Raw genomic sequence first — 19,210 nt, 5'->3', positions numbered from 1 at the left:
CCCAAAAAGATAGATAGTTTTTATGTCAATTACTACCACTAATAATGCTGTGCTGCCAGGTCCATAAAAGCTGTTACCAAACTATTCATACCCTCTCAACATAGGCCCTTCTTCTCTTCTATCCACTGAATTAATTTACATTTCAGCCTTATCTTGCTTATCTGGACAGGGAGGGTTACATACAAAAGGAACAGAAAGCAGGGCTGCAACTAACAATTATTTTCATTATCAATTAATCTGTTGATTATTTTCTCAATTAATCAGTCTATCAAATGTCAAAAAACTATAAAAATCACAATCAATCAGTCAATCACAATTTCCCAAAGCAACCTAAAATATTTACATTTAAGAAGCTGGAACAAGAAAATTTCTGCATATTTTTCTGCAAAAAATGACTCAAAATCATTAACCAAAATAGTTGGCGATTAATTTCTGTTAATCGACTAATGGATTCATCGACTAATTATTGCAGCTTTAACAGAAAGCACTTACTATGGAGGTCGATAGGGGCAGTTAGGATTGCCAGGCGAACAGTTTAAAAACTCTGCCAATCACCAGTGTCTGTTTCCACTGTCGCTCTCCCTGCTTTTAAAGAGGGCATACGCATTGGGGATTAACTGAATCACCATGAAATGGGACGTGTGTGTGGCTGTTTGAAGAGCCAGCAGTTGTACGAATGTATCTACTCTCTGCTGAAGACGTACAGCTGTAAGCACTGCTGATGCAAAGACAAACAGTCGGCCCTCTCTGAACTGCTGCAGACACCCACATCGACTCCTCCTTCTGGCTCCTCCTCCCCCAACCCCTCTGCTTCATCCTACTCCTCCACCTCCTCACCTCTTCCAACCTCCTCTTCCATGTTGCTCGTTGCCCTGATACAGGATGAGGCTTCCGGCCATGTGGGAATTTCTCCTAATAGTGGCTCACGGTTGAATCTGCACATTGGCGAGGATGTTTGAGCAGCATCCCAAGCAAGCAGGAGAAGAAGCCTCATAGGAGACGAAAACTCAACCTACGCAGCCTTCAGGATCCTTGCACAGCCGGTGGAGTAGCTCAAACTTTGCAGCGTGAGTGACAAACTCTGTCTTCTTCTGAGAGGATGTTGAGCTCACATGTTTGTCTTCGGTAAAAAAAAAGAAACGGCTTTGACGACATCTTCACTTGATTATCAGAGCTGAGGACGAGCAGCCGCTTCCAGTAATTCACCCTCCTGTTAAAAGGGTCTGAACAGTACCAACGAGGCTTCTGAGCTGCTTTGTCACATGGACATTGACACTAAACAGCTGTTGCATTTACCATCTCGCCTCAGGAAGAGACCGCACTGTTTAGGAGCTATACCTACACGATGATGCTGAAAAACTTGTTTGCATCAAAGCGCCTCGTACTTAGCAACTGATGAGGATGAGAGACGGTGTGATGACCTACCTGTATTTGACAAGTGTGTTTTTCACCTCGTTGGAGAGAGGAGCACAGAGGAAAAAAGTCAGCGAGAGGGAACAGGGGAGGGGAAGAGAGAGCCAGCAAGGGAAGGTGTGAAGCAAAAACGTTGTGAGAGGGAAACAGAGCTACAGAAAGAGAAAGGCGTAAAGAGCTGAGAAAAATACAAGGAGTGGGGAACTGAGAGAACTCTGCTGGACTGAAGGAGTAAAAGAAAAAACAGCGCATCAAAGAACTGGCTAAATGCCCGTTTAAAGCTGGAGGATCGTGTTTTGTTGAAAGAGCCACAAGAGGTGAGTATATATTCTGTTTGAAGTGGCTATTATGGCAGGAAATTAAACAGTTCAGAGCAGCAACCCTCTTGTTCAGTAAAATCAGACTGCAAATTCTAACATTATAAAATATTTATTACTGAATAGCAAATGTAGCCTGACTTACTACTATATAAATGAATCATGGAACAAGTGCTGGGCTTCATCAGTTGTCACCAGAGCTTTCATAGTTCAGAGATGCACTGTACATTTTGTACACTGTGGATTTAAAACAGAAGCGTTTTGCACCTCAAAGATTATTAAACTGATCCTAAATCTTGAATATGTTTAAATAAGTTTCTGTGTAGAGGTGTGGGGGTGCTGTGTGTGTTTATTTTTTACTCAGGAAATAGTGGGAGGTGTGAGGAGGGAGATGATTTGATTTAAGGCATCATTAAAAACTAATGGGAAGACAAGTCACATGACTGGCATCCCAACACTTGTTCCACTCTATTCTTGGAGGTGTAAACACTGTGAGCTTTGTGCAAATAAGTATTAAAACTGAACTAGAGCTGGAAACAATTAATGGATGAACAGAACATTCATTGGAAACTATTTTGATAAAATTCCTTTTTAAAAAATGCCAAAAATTCAATGCTTCTAGCTTCTTAAATTTTAATATATGCTGCTTTCCTGTGTCTGCAGTGATACTGGATAGTAGTATGCTGGATATATTTGAGAAATTGTACTGGTGATCAGAGAAGACAAGCAATTTTGAAGACTTCTGGGTAACTGTAATGGGCATCTGTGACAATTTTCTGAAATTATATAGATTAATAATTGGCAGATTATTGGTCAGTAATAATAATCAATAGTTGCAGCCCTAATTTTGATCATCAAGGATGTCAAACATTCATTAATTTCAGCTTCTCAAATGGCTCAAATCTATTTTATATCATTTTAAATGTGCGTTTTGGACTGTTGGTCGGTCAAAATGAGCACTGAACACATCACGTAGGGCTCTGGGAAATTGTGATGGGCATTTTTTTTTTCAATTATTTGCTGATATTTTTTAAATGATTAATCGTAAAAAAAAAAAAATGATGAAAATAGTCAGTTGTTGCTGATTGTTGCAGCTCCAAACTGATCTCCCAGTTACAGGGACTCAGTGACAGGAATTTAAGGATGAAAGTGGGCAGACTGTTTTGCCTCGTGAAGTGCCTATGATCTACCTTCTGCTTCACTCCATCCTCCACTAGCTTAATCATAATCAGTGAATGCAGGGAAACAAACCAAGCACCTGTAATGTTTTGTTTCCTATACTTGCCAACCAGACAGTACATCACCAGCCTCATTCCTCTGCTTTGACGCCAGTCTCCTCCAGCCTAGATGGCTAATCAAGTATCCATAACGACACCGGAACATATAAATTAATGGTATGATTGAGACTATTCATCTCAGTTAGGAAAACGTCCTTGTGTTTGTCAATCTAGTTAGCTGAATCACTGAAGCTCTAATGCGATTTCCTTTTGTCTCATTATGATTGAACCTTGATAGGTGCCCATTAGTGACCTTGGTAAACTACGGCTGCGGGGGAGGAGGATTGATCCTTGTGTTAATGTGTACAGATAGATGACCGTGTTAGGATGTAAATAACTGCCCAGCTATTCCCCCTAGTCATACAGGCGCATGGACACACACACACACACACACAGAACAAGGGAATTGCACCATGTGTGCCATTACCCGTAGCAACAGCACAATCAACCCCCAACAATGCAAGGACCAAGACGAGACCCTGACAAAATAAAAAAATGCCTTAGGCTTACGAAACAATTAATTCCTTGAGGCTCGGTGCAGAACGATGTGTTTTTATTCACCTGCAGTTCAAACACATCCCACTCTGGTTCATGACCACTTAAGTTTTCATGGCAATGACAACCTTCCTGCAAAAGCAAAATGCGCTGGTTGTGAAATATTTCAAGAATCATAAAAGCATCAAGGTTTCATTCTTGAAAAAAAAAACCTCAGTCTGGAGTCAGTGAATTTTCGCCTCCTGACACCGAGATTCTTAACACTGAATGTAATAGTACATGTAATCACAGTCAATCAAAACACATGAATGCTTAAAGCACTTGGGATGTTTGGACAAGGAGCGAGGCTACATAATAGCCATCCACAAGGCCATGAAACAACAGAAATCAACATGACCTTCAATTCAAATCAAACAGTCTGTTTACACAATTTCCCTGTCAGGGTCCTTTTTTTTTTTTCCCAAATCACACACAGTACAGCAGAGCTTTCAGCTTTCAATACAGGGTTTGCAAACAGAGAGTCAGCCACTGTCTTTATGTGCGTTTATTTCTATTGCATGAATAAATACATGCAGAGACGAGTTGAAACTTTAATGCTCTCTGTGAGTCACTGCAGAAGCACATGCATTTGGATACATTAAACAGAAGGAAAAGTTGATATATAAACAAATTGAGGTTATATAAATGGAGATTATATAAACAGCAGTGACAGGTTCTCCAGCAGAATGTCTTAGATAGAATGAATGAGTGTGAGATGTATGGACTGCAGCATTATTACAGTGCAAACTAACTGCAGCAGAAAGTACAAGGACAAAGAGAAGGTTGTGTGATGGAGAATACACTAAATATATGAACTCACAACATTTTCTCAAGCTTGAATTCTATCACATTTGGAAAAATCATTTTGGGGTCATTTCTCAAACAAATTAGTTAAAATCTTGAACTTGTTTCATCCTCTTTATCTATAGTACATTTCAAATTTTAGGATTGTAGTTGAAACAATAAAACAATCACATTTCAAGGGCCATTTTGTTCTGTAGCCTTCAATTATATCACATGATCTGCAACTGACTAAACATGGCTGCAACTAATGATCATTTTCATTATAAAATAATCTACAGGTTATTTTCTCATTTATTTAATTATTCACGTGTTCTGTAAAATGTCAGCCAATTGTGAAAAATGTCCATCACAACTTCCCAGAGCCCATGGTTACTTTTCAAAAATGTCATGTTTAGTCTGACTAACAGTCCAAAAGATAATAAGATAATTGCAGGAGTATGAACACCAGATGATATTCACATTTGGGAAGCTGTAACCAATTAATTTTTATACTTTTTGCTCTAAAAAGATGCTGCAATGATTATTTGATCATTAAAATATTTTCTATCGATCGACTCATTAATTGTTGCAGCCCTAACTTTAAAGATGTAGACTATAAAATAATGGCCCAGATATTCAGATCAGAATCCAAATTTTTTACTGAGTTATCTAAACAAAAAAAGGTGAACATGAAATCATAATTTTAAATGAAAACAGGTGTCCTTTCATCCAATTTTTTTGTCATGCACTCTCACCCTATCCTGTTGGGCTGTAGGAAGCGTTTGGTTTTGCGACCATACAAGGACTTCCCCTCACTGTGTGAAACTGATTTTCTGACCTTGTCATATTCTAACATGACATGTTGTAACACCATGTTTCCTGCATGACAGCTGTGGGCTGTGCCTCAGTGGGAGCTTTAAAAGCTTTAAAAGTGGCATCTAAAGCCTCAGTAACCTGGCCTACTATTGAGCACTTTTACTAAGACAATCACTGCATCTCTCCATCTGCTACGTGGAGCAGTGAAGCAAAAGCAGCTCTCACTAGTTAAAATGGAACTTTTTCACAAGTGTTTTGTTTTTAGAGTAGAGTGATAATCAGACATTTTCATTTCCACATTTGAATAGTTAAAAAGGTGAGTAGATGTGATGTGTGCAGCAATTTGGTAGGTCTTGAACCAAGTTAGTGTTAAAGGTGCATTTCCACTCTCCCAGGCTGCTTATGAAAGTGATATTTTTTCAGCCTTCCTTCAACCCTCTGCCATTGCCAAAAACTCAGTTTTGCTGGATGAACGTCACCTCCCTTTGTTTTGTACAGTAAAGCAATTTCTAATTACTTTACATTTAAATATAAAGTAAACAAACTCATTTTGAGCCCAATCTGATCCTAATAACTCACCATCTAAAATACAGTATAAAGACTGACGCCACCTTATTTCTTTATTAGTCTCATTTATTTACAGCTCTTTACTACAGTGTAAAGATATGTATAGTAATCACTTTTACCATTTTGGTTTAAATGAGCCTACAGTGTGTATGTAATTTATGTTAAACAGCAGCCACACTGGCCACAAATGACAATGGGGTAATGGTTTTTAAAGATGATTTTTCCCCTCCATTTAAGCCTTTATCTGAGAGTTTTGTTATGTGCAGACAGACAGGAAACTGAGGTGGAGAGAGGGGTATGACATGCAACAAAGGTCTGTAGCCAGAATTGAATCATGGGTGTTGTGGTTATGGTTATGTGGTATAGCCTACTTGCCAGGTCGTCATTGTAAATAAGGAACTGTTCTTAATGTCTTGCCTCATAAAATAGAGGTTAAACAAAATGAATTTTAAAAAAAAGTACACATAGTAACCAGCAGGCTCTCAAGGTGTCCTGCACTAGGGTCATGTTAAATACTAAGTTATAATGTAACAGTAGCACAAGTACAACAGAGTTGTTAAATCAACAAATTGACTCAGTAATGTTTTGCCACGTTCACGCTATGTCGGATGAATGGAAAGGATTGGAAAGATGGCCATGTTAAGGACTTGCGAGCGTTCACATCATGGAAGGTTGTTTGGGAACCAAGGTGGTCGTATGAGGGTTTAAAATACTGTGCACTGGCAAAATTACATTATATTAAAAGTTAGGTTTAATTAAAGTTAGGTTTAATTATGTTCAATAACGGACTTTGGCTGACGTAAAGCATCCATGTGTGCTCGTTTTCAGGCAATTCCATATTATTAAGTGCCAAGCTGGATATGGCCTATTGGAGCTTTCAGAAAAATCCCAGTATCCTAGTCGTAATTATGAATTGGAGGTTAATGTGAACACATTTACAAGTTGGAAACTTGTGATTACAGTGACTCTGATAGGACATGAACGCTGCATTAGTTACACAGCAACATCTAACATTAGTCACCATACGCTACCGGTCATACCAGACCAAGTAAGGATGTAACAGCAAAACCCCAGTGTGTACTGAACTGAGCAAGAGTGCGTTTAATTCTGAATTTAACCTTTCACAGTGGTGGAAGAAGTATTCAGATCTTTTACTTTAAAGATCCAATGGAGTCCAAAGAGCCATGTATAGCATAGCATAATGTAAAAATACTCTATTACAAGTAAAAAAAAAAAAAACCTGCATGAAAAATCATACTTGAGTAAAAGTACAAAAGTATTGGCAGCAAATGTAATGTAATGTTAAAGTATTGCAGTAAAAGTAGTGGTTTGGCCCCTCTGACTGATATATTATTATATATGACATTGGTAGATTCTTAATAGTGAAGCATCAGTGTTAGAGCAGCATGTTACTGTTGTAGCTGCTGGAGTTGGAGCTAGTTTTAGCTACTTTATATACAGTTAGCTAGTTTAGTCCAGTGGTTCCCAACCTAGGGGTTGGGCCCCTCTAAAGGGTCACCAGATAAATCTGAGGGGTCGTGAGATGATTAATGACAGAAGGAAGAAGAAAAAACAAAGTTCTGATACACAAAATTATTTTCAGTTTTTGGACTTTTTCTCTAATCTTTGGTTTTCGGTGAAATATTGGATCATTTGAACATTTATTGAAATGAAACCAGGTGAGAAGTTTAGAGGGAAAAATCACTATTTGGTGGAGCTGTTAACAACTCAGACATCTGAAATGTGACCCCGACTACACACTGCTTTTTGTAAGATGTCAAAAGCCAAAAATGTTGGAAACCACTGGTTTCATCTTTAACAATGTGTTGTATTTTAAAAGCTTGTTTTATTATCCATTGTGTCAAAACTTCATCGGAAAAGTACTAAAGCTGTCAAATAAATGTAGTGGAGTAGAAAGTACAATATTTTCCCCTGAAATGTAGTGGAGTGGAAGTATAAAGTATCATAAAAATGGAAATACTCAAGTGCAAGTACCTCATAATTGTACTTAAGTACAGTACTTGAGTAAATGTACTTGGTTTCCACTACTAACCTGTCATGTGTAAAAGGTAGATCTTTGAAAAGTTATATAGTCTCACTTTAACAAAGCTTCAATCATTTCTCCCCCTGAATATAAAGTACATATACAGTTTCATTTTAGTGGTCTAACACCCCTGTATGGCAGCACAACCATAAAAAATGTCCTGTTCTGACAGTGCATCCATAGAGTATCACATACTGCTTGTGGCAAAGGAAAGACAATGCATCTATTTGATTGAAATGCTGTAAAATCAGCCTTTAATCTCACTTGTGCTTAACGCCTCCACCACACTGTAGGTAAAGCTGCGCTCTCGACCTCTCTGCCCTGGGATTTTGTATCTCGAAAGAATTGCAAGATACGTTACAAAAGGTTGTGAAACACTGCTCTAGGGCATTTCTATCCTGAAATATATAACATCTGCACATATGAAAAAGTTACAGGAAACAGAAGCACCTTCTGACTTTCTTTCTGACATTCTGCCCAGTCTTGCCAATAAAAGAAACTGAATACTCTCAACACTTCAACACCTTGGATACAAAAGTGATGGCAGTATAAGCCTCACAATAAGAAGTCTTCTGTAATAACTTTGGCCAAGAGGTAAAGGGAGGTTTCTATGGCGAATTCCTGATTTCATGGCTACCTTAATTGGCCAGAAAAACGACTCTTGAAAGCATCGCCTCCCACGTACAATTAAGTATCCTCTAGAGAGCGGCAGCCTCTTGCTGTACGGCATGACTAATCTGACAATGTGGGCAAAACACAGAGACGAGAGATAGGAGTCAAACAACTCACAAGAGCACCTTTGGCATTTACGCTACAAGAGAAGGGAGAGAACGACACGGCACTGCAACACTCTCCAACTCTCTAATGACGTGAGAAAAAAAAAAACAGTCCTATAAAAACAGTTTAAACACTTATCCTAAGTTAAAAATGGCCTCATAACTTTCTCCAAAAACAAATGCAAGTGTAAGTCCTCCACAGCTTGTCAGTGTGAACTCCTGGATATTAGGCTAAAACCCTGTCAAACTGGGGCTGATCAAAGAAATCTGATCAGACTTTATGCTGAGTAATATGCTGTACTTATCAAACAGTTAATAAGTAGCATGTAGGATTCAACAGATTAGAGTTTTCATCCAAATATGGCCTATTTAACTTGACTGTGATAATTAGTGTTCTTCCCGTAATGATATTATGCTTGTATAACCCCAAGCCTCTGAAGCAACATGTATTGCTGCATTAATTGATTTTCTTCTGCCACTTGGGGGCAACGCATAGACTGTAAAAAAAAATATGGACATAGTCACCATGACGTCCCCCATTGGTTTGTGGACTGCCTTTTAAAAGCCTTGAGTTAAATGATTTAACCATCGTCATCTTTGATTTGGAGCCAGAAGTGACCATATTTGGACGAGAGGGTGGAACTGACCCTGGCGCTAGCTGCTAGCTTGGTTAGCACGGTGCATTTACAGTCCATGGTTGCTAGCAAAAAAACAGGCCTAAACCAATAAAACAAAATGTACTTACCGGAAAAACTGAACAGCTGACTCTTTAGAGGGTCTTTTAGTAAAACCAAACCCTGAACAAGACTTTTTTAGGCGACCAAAATGTTCCAATTAACTTTCATGAACTGAAACTGAAACACACTGTGGAACACCAACAGCTACGCTACAGCTACATCATGGTTACGTTACGTAACCCTACTTTTCATATCACTTTTCATATCACATCGTGTTGGTTTGTGAAATTCAAATGATCTAACACTAGATAATATGAAGCCAAACATTTCAGACTTCTTAACCACAACACCTGTTAGTAGTACAATAAAGTACTATTAAATACTTTGCTTGTGCATTCCTTATATGCAGGAAGTGATCAAGTTTACAGTCTTTCAACTAGGGGAGGGTTTGCACTGAAAATGCAGCCAGATTATAAATACAAATTTGTCTAGCTACTGAGAAGAAGAGATGAGTTGTGCATTCACAACAGCAGTGGTTTACAGCTATTTTTGTCTGACGTACCCCAACAGCCCCATCAGGTGGGCTCAAGTACCCCTTCAATAGATAGGATGGCTTCATGAAATTGTTCAATAGTATTTCACTGCAGAGAAAACACAAGAACATTTCTGGTACTTTGGACTTTACTTGGGTCGATGCACACTTTAGACCAGATTTTAAGCGTGTCTGAGCTGCCAGTTTTTAACTTGACTTGAATTTTTAGATCTGAATTGAGCTTATTGAAATAAAGTAACTTTAATAAAGCTTTTGAATATTAGGAACATTAATTTTCTATCTGAATTCTATCTAAAATAGATATAGCCCATGGGGTAAATAAAGTTTTTGAAATTGCACAAAGTGACTTTTGAGACAATATAAATTCATAAAGATGGTTTTCAAAGTCAAATATTTCAGTGCAATAAATTTAGCTGTTTTTAAATTTCAACATTAAATATTCAGTTGCTGATATAATTCAAATTTAAATAACTGTGGCAATAATTTGCTTCCATATTGGTTTCTTTTATCAAGGGTAGGTTTGGTCAAGTTTGTATTCGTACTACTATGACTTGGAGAAGCTGATTATATCATTTATCCATTACTTGAATCTTTGTATTTTAACTCTATTGGCACGCCAACTAGTTTTCACTAGTTTCAATTCTCAATGGCAGCACATGGTGTTACAACTGATTTAGGTTAGTGGGAAAGCTATTTGATTTTTTGCTATGCTAATTGTACCTGGCATTTTATTGGTTATTGTGATGATAAATATGCCAGAGATCAACATGCTAATTTTTATTCCCATTTGTGTGTTTATTTTCCTCCTAAACACAAATATGTAAAGTATTTTTTAATCAAATTATGATTTTTTTTTTTTCAAATTAGCTGAGCTACCCCACAGTCTCTCCATTTCTCATGGCAACTGCTTAAGTACCCCTTACTCCTATTTTGGAATAACTGCATTTTAGTTTATAACATGAGTGTTTATATTATTCCATTTGCTTTGACATCAAGAGCAATGATCACAGTGAGGAAAAGGATTGACTGGAAATGGCCTCGCTAAATCACAAAGTATACTGTAAATTTGTCTGACAAGTAGAAGATGACCGAGCCTTTCTTCAACTCATTTCTTGTTGTCTTCACCATCAACAATCCCTACAGGTATCAGCAACATGTAGGATAAAACAAAAGCAGCTCAAGCTAACCAATGACAGTTATTTCAGTCTCCACATGGTATCACCACATCCCCCGTATTTTTAAAGAGATGCACATCAGTCTTAAACTTCTAACTAACAAACAACCAGGGGTGCATGTTGCTACTGTGTTTGAAGAAAGATGACACAAATATCAGTCATGTAAATGAGAGGCAAATGTATCATGAACATCTGAAAGTAGAGGGAAGTTTCAGGTCATGAAAACTACATTCACTGCCACCAGAAAAAACATGTTTCATATTTCACATTATACACAGCATTTTGGAAACTTGGGATGTTGCTAAAAATCAGACAAGACAAGCTGCTCACTGAAACTGAATTAAAGCTGGAGTGCAGGACTTTAGTCTCCCTCTTCTGGCAGTGAGAGTCATTACAAAAACACTGTCAATTTGTGCTTACGTCATAGGCTCCACTGTAGCCTGCTCTGTCACTACTGTTGTGGCTGTAAAACAGTGGATAAATTGTTTTTAGAGTCACAACCCCCACGAAATGACTTGTTTCACTATTAGAATTTGATACATTCGGTCTGATAACATTTGGAAAGTGTAGAAGAGCTGCACGATTAAATTATTTTATCCCCATTCAAGTTAGCAGAGAGCTAACAGGAAGTTAGCCAGCTCAGCCAGAAGAAGTCTCTAGTGCGCATGCTTTGCCCATACAGACATGCACAATATGCATTCATCCAGCCAGCACAGGAATGTCAAACCTGACACCAGATTAAAAACTCTGTATACTGTGAAATACAGAGAGATTTATCTGGTGGTGATAGGCTTAATCAGCATTGTGTGAACTCGTATGGTAAAGGCTTGAATGTAATGGACATTTGTTTATATGTAAAAATTACGCATTGCAGGTTTAAATTTTAGATGGTTTCTAATATAATCAGCAGCAAAATCAGTAATGATTAATAATTGCTAGAAAGCCAACAGCCATTGCAAGTGTGGGCACACATGAGCTACTTTGGCTAAATTACTGCATGCTTGGTAGCTGCTAAAATTAGACTTCATCTCTGTCTGTCATATTTAAAAACAAAAATTGACAACTTTGAGGATGTCTCTCTTTATTTATCCCAACTTGAGATATGAGTTAAATGTGACAGTCTCATATTGGGGCTTTCATTTGGAAAGATTGATCAGCCCCATATATGTAAACATCTTGAGCTCTTGTCTAACAAGATGGCACTGAGCTCTCTTACTTGTTTTCCTTTGGGGGAAGAAATATTAACAGAAACAGGGAAGAGACTGTGGAGAGCCCAGAGGGCCAAACACTGGCCAACGAGGCTGAAATTGGCAAACAAAGACAAACAAGGATGTTCTTTTTGCAGCTATCTGACAGCAGTGTCCATACAGAGCAATTAAAGTCCCTTAAGACAACAAACATTTCCTTTTAACTAATTAGGATACAGAGACAACTTCAGAAAAGAACAGTTACACTCAGTGGAGTATTTGACACCAAGTCAATTTCCATGTCATTATTACACAAAAAAGGCTAATGCACAAATTAATTGATGTTTATTTAATGGAAAAAAGTCAACACAAAAGCATTAAACTCTTGCACCACTCCTTTAATGCAGTGATGGTCTCATCATGGTTGGTAAAAATGAGCAAACATTAATCTGTGCAGACTGAGGCAAATTGTATACCAACAAGTAAAAACACAAGAAAATAAGATTATCGCCTGAGCCTTTGTCTTCATTGCTTGTGATGCTTTGTACCGCTATCCCAGAAAATTAATGTACATGTCCAAAAACGATTCATCCTACTAATTGGAAATGTAAAAGCTCTATTGTCAGGACCAAGATCACAAATTAACAACTTCACTTCTTTGTTTCAACCTTTGAGAGAAACGCAATGTGCACAAATCTAGTCACAAAACACTTAGGATTAAAGCAGTATTTCCATTTTTGCGGAGCTCTCGTGTGTGAGTATGTTCTCCAGCTGAGGGCAGACTGAGACTCTTCCCGTCTTTTGTGGCCAGATCTTACCTGCAGACTCCAGCAGGACATGGTAGTTGGTTCCTCTCTGAGTGGGCGTGTCATCAGCGGGCTGCTCCTTCTCTGACTCCTCATAACGATCCCAGTTTGACTCCAGTTTCCTCCTGGAGAAAACCTCCATCCTGTCGTCATCCTCATGAAAGTTATCCCCTTCATCTTGATCCTGAAAGAACACGGGAGAATTCACAGTGAGAAATGTGCAATTTAAGTGACTTTAAAGTCATACCTGTACCAGGAGTGCTTTTCATATTGCTCGCTGTACTTCAAACAAACTAGGACACACATGTCTTCATCAGACAATGTCTTAAGTCTTTACATCTGTTTCAAATGGCTAAACTGGGCAAAAAGCGAGGTGAGACATGATGACACTCACAAATGGGAATAATGGTGCACATTTTCAGACAGTCTGTCCTATAAGGCTCTTTTAGTGCTGCACTCAATTGTAAACATAAAAAGTGACGGGCGTAGTTGTGTGAAGAATCAAGAAAGAAAAATATGTCCAAACCCTGCCTACCTTTACACCTCTTAACATCTGGCCAACTGCCTGTGTGACATGGGAGTGTCAGATTCAGAAAGTTAGAAAAATTGTCAAATACAGTCTGACATCAGAGAGAGGGTTTTAGGGTGTTTTCAAACCTATAGTTCATTTGTTCTGGTCCAATTCAGTGGATAAGTTGGAAAACTTTTTTTCCAAATGAATCATGCCAAGGGGGAGAATGAGTCCAGTTGAGCCAGGCTGAATAACACAGGTTTGGAAACACGCGTAAACATTGCAAAACAGTCCAACAAGCAGTTTGTTTAAAGCATACTGAGGCTTTTAGCTTTACTCTATTTGGGCAGGTCTAATTCCAATAATTCATAAGGAGCATCTGTGAGCCAAGAGCAGGGTATTAAATTTGTATACTTAAAGCCACAAAAAGCCTTCTACAATTTTCTGTTTGAAACAAGATGTTGGGTGGGTTCAAAAATCCAGTGCACACAATCAAACTGTTAAAAATGTAAAGATGCACAATGCACAAAAACCTACCAACTTGCAACAATCAGGAGGCACATGCACGTCTATAACAAGTTTGAAGGGGTTGGGTAACAATTATCTGCATAAAATGACAAAACAATACCCACATAATGCTAGCTCGTTCCCAATCCTTCTTTCATTTTACATGGACATGACCCTATTTTGACCACATATTGGGGAATTTTTGTGTGTTATCCAACTGTACTGTCCTCCCCTGGATGCATCTATAAAGTGGTGAAACAGCAGATGGATGAGGTGAAGAGGGACACTTAAAAAGTTGGTTGGAAATTTCATACGTATCAACTGGAACACTATACTCTCTGAAATATACCATCTTTCCAGGGACAAAGGAAACAGCATTTTGATACTGACTTCTTTGGTGTTTATGTTTAGTGTAGATTATGACAGAAGAGATCGTCTGAAAAAGTCATTCAGACTTGTTTGAGTCCTTTTTACTCACCTAAAAAGGTCTAAATTGTTAGCCAGCATGTCCTGGTAACTGTAACAAAAAAATAATACTTCTACCGATGCTGCTCAACAAAGTATAATTCAAAAAGCATTTTGTAAAGTGGTCATTACCACATAGCTCTTATTCATGATTGGTTGCTAAGCGTAACAAAAGGGTCAAGCTAAATGGCATGTCCGACTGTATGACAAACAACACACAACTCATTAAATTTGTCTGAGTCATAGATTTTTTTTTTCCTGTTTTGTCACACAGCTGCTCAAACCTTTAATAATGCTGTCATGGAAATGTGTGACATGGGATGTGTCAGACTGGTGAAGTGTGGTTTTGCTCAGCGTTTTTTTGTCAGAAAACAAACACAAAAAAACCATAACAGTGCTAATTATTTTTCTCGACAATATCACCAAAGACCACATGGTAGCTACGGATGCATCAAAAGAGATTTTTATGATTGCAATCAAGGAGCCTGTATGTACCAAAGGAGATTTCTGTGATTGCAATCACAGAGTCTCTATTGTCTCCCTTCTAACGCTGTAGTTACCATGGCAGAGGCATCGACTGACAGAGCATCCCATTGGAAATTAAGCTGAACCCTCTAGTGTTATATCCAAGGCCCAGATTGTGCTATGATAACATTAAAGTGGCTGTGGAGAATATTTCGAGTTCTTGATCTGATGATGCACACCAAAAATGCTTAACTCTTCTCCATCTAAATCTAAACATGCTATCTGGATCTCATTACATACATAAAAGACAGATACACACATACAGTAGAGAGGTTTGGTTGTGATCAAGCTGACATCAACCTACTCCTTTAATGCACAGCAATGGTACAATTGTGAGAAAAAGATGCTTGAGACATTGTATAGTGCTGTCTGTATATACTATTATCATATGTATATACATTGTGTAAATTATTCGAATATCAATACTTAGCATTTAGCATTTGTTTCTTTTGCCTACCTCTTTGTTTTTTTTTTTGTATTTTCATTTATGTCAAGTATCTGTTGTAACACTTGAATTTGTCTTAAGGATTAATAAAGTGCTCTATCTATCTATCTATCTATCTATATATCTATCTGTACAACTTGAATTTTACTGCAGACTGAGGCTGTGCCTTGATTGTAAACATGTAGGAAAAGTCATCTATCAGCAAACGTCTTGACGTCATAACATTGCCTAAACTTGGCATTCATGTTATCTACAATGTAAAACTCGGTTTCTCTAAAATATATAATATTGGGATGGTTTTAATCCTCGCTATAAACATCTACAATGTAGTTTAGTGCCACAGAGACGTGGCACCGGCTGACATTACACTAAAACTGAAGCTAATTAGGCCGAATTGAAGATGAAGTCATATTAACTTTTATATTATCTTCAAGTAATTTTGTGCTTGTTTTTGGTGACGAAAACAACTAAATTTACTAGATTTTCAATGCAGTCTGGCAGAGCGGGATAGCGGGGCTGTCTGTGGGACGCAACTTCCACGCTCCCTCACCCGGTGATGGAAGTCCGCTCCTCGGCCTCCTCCTCCGCGTCCACGGCCGCGGTAGTGGTCTCTCTTGCCCCGGCCGCGGTGGTGGCCTCCTCTCCCTCTGCCCCGGTGTTCGCCGCCGAAACTGTCGCCGTCGTGTCCACCCCGGCCACCTCTTCTCCAGCTGCCTCCTCTGCCTCTGCTAGGTCTAACCTCCATTACTGTCAACTGAGCCCGGACAGTTTAGCATGTTGCACCCCATAGTTGAAGGGAATGAGTGTTACCGTGAACGTTGTCGTCCAATAAAGTTGGCATTTGACGGTTCCGGGTCGCAGATTTTCGTTTCCTAGGATGGAGACGGATTGTTCTGCCAAGACCTTCCCTGCCCTGGCTCTGAACTTCCGTCACCATTCTAGGAAACGAAAACTCTCTTCCAGGTCTCATTTTGACCAAAATATTGAGTATAAAAGTGTAAAAAACAAAACAAAACAAAACAGAAAATATTACAATTTTACTTTTCAAGTTTGTATTTCAGCATTATACCTTAATAACCTTTACTAATTACATCAATAATATAACATTTCAACATCATACTATCATTCTATGATCCATTACATCATGGATTTATCTTAATAGGAATAAAAAATAAGTGGATACAGTGTACATTAAAATAAATAAATATATAATAATAATGAAAATAAATTAAACCTACAAAAACATTTTTTTTAATTTTGTTTGTTTGTTTTGGGGGGGCAGGTTTTTCTTGTCTGGTGTGTTTTTGTGTATCATAAAAAGGAATAAATAATAAAAAAAATAATAAACATAAAAAGCCATATTTTTTCCCAATACATCCCATTGATTGAACTTGAAATTTGAGGTCGCAACTTTTTTCTTATGGATCAGCAAAATTTGCAAATAAAATGCAAAAATCACAATTCAGTCGATTAATCTGTATTTCTATATTAACACAGATAAAAAGCCAAAGTTAAAAATGCTAATACAATTTAATCAAAAATGAAGTGGCTTAATTATTACAAAACAACATTATACTAAAAGGTTCTACTTGACATGTGATGTTTTTGCTTCCAAAACATGGTCAATAAAATAATAATAATTGTGTTATATAACTGTTTTTCTTTTCATTTCAGAAAAACTCTTAACTCTACGTGGAGTCACAGAGCACCACTTCAACACAGACAGATAACACAGCACCATGGATGTAGATCCTCCAAACAGCACTTTTGGTAACACGTCACATGTCCATGTTGCTCCCCACAGCCTTTGGGAGGCTATCACCATAGCTACAGTGTCTGCCATTGTCAGCTTGATAACTATTGTTGGTAATGTGCTGGTCCTGCTGTCTTTCAAAGTCAACAGCCAACTGAAGACTGTCAACAACTACTACCTACTGAGTTTGGCGTTTGCTGACCTCATCATAGGTGTGCTGTCCATGAACTTGTACACCACATACATACTGATGGGTTACTGGTCCTTGGGGAACCTTGCATGTGATCTCTGGCTAGCAGTGGATTATGTAGCCAGCAATGCTTCAGTTATGAACTTACTTGTCATCAGCTTTGACAGATACTTCTCCATTACAAGACCACTGACTTACAGGGCAAAGAGAACTCCAAAGAGAGCTGCTATAATGATAGGCCTTGCGTGGCTGGTGTCTTTTATCCTCTGGGCGCCACCCATTCTCTGCTGGCAGTACTTTGTAGGAGAAAGAAAAGACTCTCCGGACGAGTGCCAAATCCAGTTCTTAACGGAGCCGGTGATCACATTTGGGACAGCCATTGCTGCCTTCTACATCCCAGTCTCTGTTATGACCATCCTTTACTGCAGGATCTACAAGGAGACTCAGAAACGGACAAAGGATCTGGCAGAGCTGCAAGGGCTCACAACAGATAATGTTCCAGAGGGGACGAAACCACAGAAAACGATAATTCACTCATGCTTTCATTTCACCAGAGAGAGAAGAGACCGGAGTCAGGCCTCCTGGTCCTCATCAAACCAAAGTAACGCCACCAAAACTACCACTAGGTCAGATGACGCATGGGCAAAAGCAGACCAGATCACCTCTTTTAACAGCGACACCTCCTCAGAAGAGGAGGAGCATCATGTTTCAATAGAAACCCCACAGGGCTCTTTCAAAGATCAAGATAGTGGACAGAGTAATAAAAACGGGCAGGTAACTGATTATACAGAAGATCAGTTTTTTTCCACTCCTCCAAAGAAGAACAGCAAAAAGTGCATCTCATATAAGTTCAAACCAGGCTCAAAGGGTAAAAACGCCAATCCTACAACTGCGTCCCCCTGCCCACCTGAAGCAGAGCAGCCCGCCAAAAACGCCTCCCCTTCCTCCTCCACCACCTCCAAACCTATGGACCCTGCCATTAAGAGCCAGATCACCAAGAGGAAGAGAATGGTGCTGGTGAAGGAGAAGAAGGCAGCCCAGACCCTCAGTGCCATCCTCCTGGCCTTCATCCTCACATGGACGCCGTACAACATCATGGTGCTCATCTCGACCTTCTGCGCCAAGTGCATCCCTCCAACCCTCTGGCACCTGGGCTACTGGCTGTGCTATGTCAACAGCACCATCAACCCCATGTGCTACGCCCTCTGCAACAAGACCTTCCAGAAGACCTTCCGCATGCTTCTGCTCTGCCAGTGGAGGAGGAGGAGGAGAGGCGAGGACAAGCTGTACTGGTGTGGACAGAACCCAAATGTCAACAATAAAATGACTTGATGTGGCACTGCAATATTATTGCAGCTTTTGCCCACTTGTGAATTTTCTTGATCTACTGTATAGTTAGTGGTCATCTTCAGCATGAAGTGCTGCATGTGATTTTTGTGTTAAAGTACATGTTAGTGGAAAATGAGCTGAGCCTGACACAGCACTTAAACTGCTGTTCCAGATTATTACAGAAAAGAAAACCTTGTCTGAATCTCATGATATGGAGCTCAGAGTGTGCCACCAGTTTCATCACAGTACATTAATACATAGATTAATTTAAAAAAAGATATTATGAATTAATGAATTACATTTTTTATTGAAATGTTGCAAAAAAAAAACTTAAAAGATAATTAAAATAGCCAGTTAATAATTCAATTTCTTTATTCTGTCTTTTTATGATTATGATTTATTATTTTTATGATACATATTTTAATTGATTAAAATAAAATGGAATCACAAAAGTCATTATGAAAAGGCTTCTATTATTATGTGTCTGTCATATACCAGGCAGACACATATGTAAATGAATTTTTAAAAAAGTAAAATTTTAAAGCCTCTTTAAAATTCAT

The 19,210-nt window shown here is 38.6% G+C and overlaps 2 protein-coding genes across 2 annotated transcripts in view; one reads left to right on the top strand and one right to left on the bottom strand.

The window, feature by feature from the left end:
* Positions 1-16,168, bottom strand: part of aven (apoptosis, caspase activation inhibitor) — a 37,065-nt gene extending 20,897 nt beyond the window's left edge. Inside the window, exons 1-2 of the mRNA XM_067571836.1 lie at positions 15,929-16,168; positions 12,938-13,109 (exon numbers count right to left, since the gene is read on the bottom strand). Coding sequence (XP_067427937.1) covers positions 12,938-13,109; positions 15,929-16,123 — 367 coding nt within the window. The 5' untranslated portion in view covers positions 16,124-16,168. The remainder of the gene's footprint in view (positions 1-12,937; positions 13,110-15,928) is intronic.
* chrm5b (cholinergic receptor, muscarinic 5b) lies at positions 1,418-18,991 on the top strand. Its single transcript, XM_067571835.1, has 2 exons — positions 1,418-1,730; positions 17,053-18,991. The coding sequence occupies exon 2, from the start codon at positions 17,118-17,120 to the stop codon at positions 18,651-18,653; it is 1,536 nt and encodes a 511-aa protein (XP_067427936.1). The 5' UTR covers positions 1,418-1,730; positions 17,053-17,117; the 3' UTR covers positions 18,654-18,991.
* The last annotated feature ends 219 nt before the right edge of the window (positions 18,992-19,210 follow it).

Source organism: Thunnus thynnus, chromosome 18 (assembly GCF_963924715.1).
Source record: "Thunnus thynnus chromosome 18, fThuThy2.1, whole genome shotgun sequence".
NCBI lineage: Eukaryota > Metazoa > Chordata > Actinopteri > Scombriformes > Scombridae > Thunnus > Thunnus thynnus.
The sequence above is the reverse complement of the archived record's forward strand: the minus strand, read 5'-3'. Positions and strand labels throughout refer to the sequence as shown.

Excerpts from the sequence above, each read along its gene's own strand:
- chrm5b (XM_067571835.1), top strand. The coding sequence starts at position 17,118 with ATGGATGTAGATCCTCCAAACAGCACTTTTGGTAACACGTCACATGTC.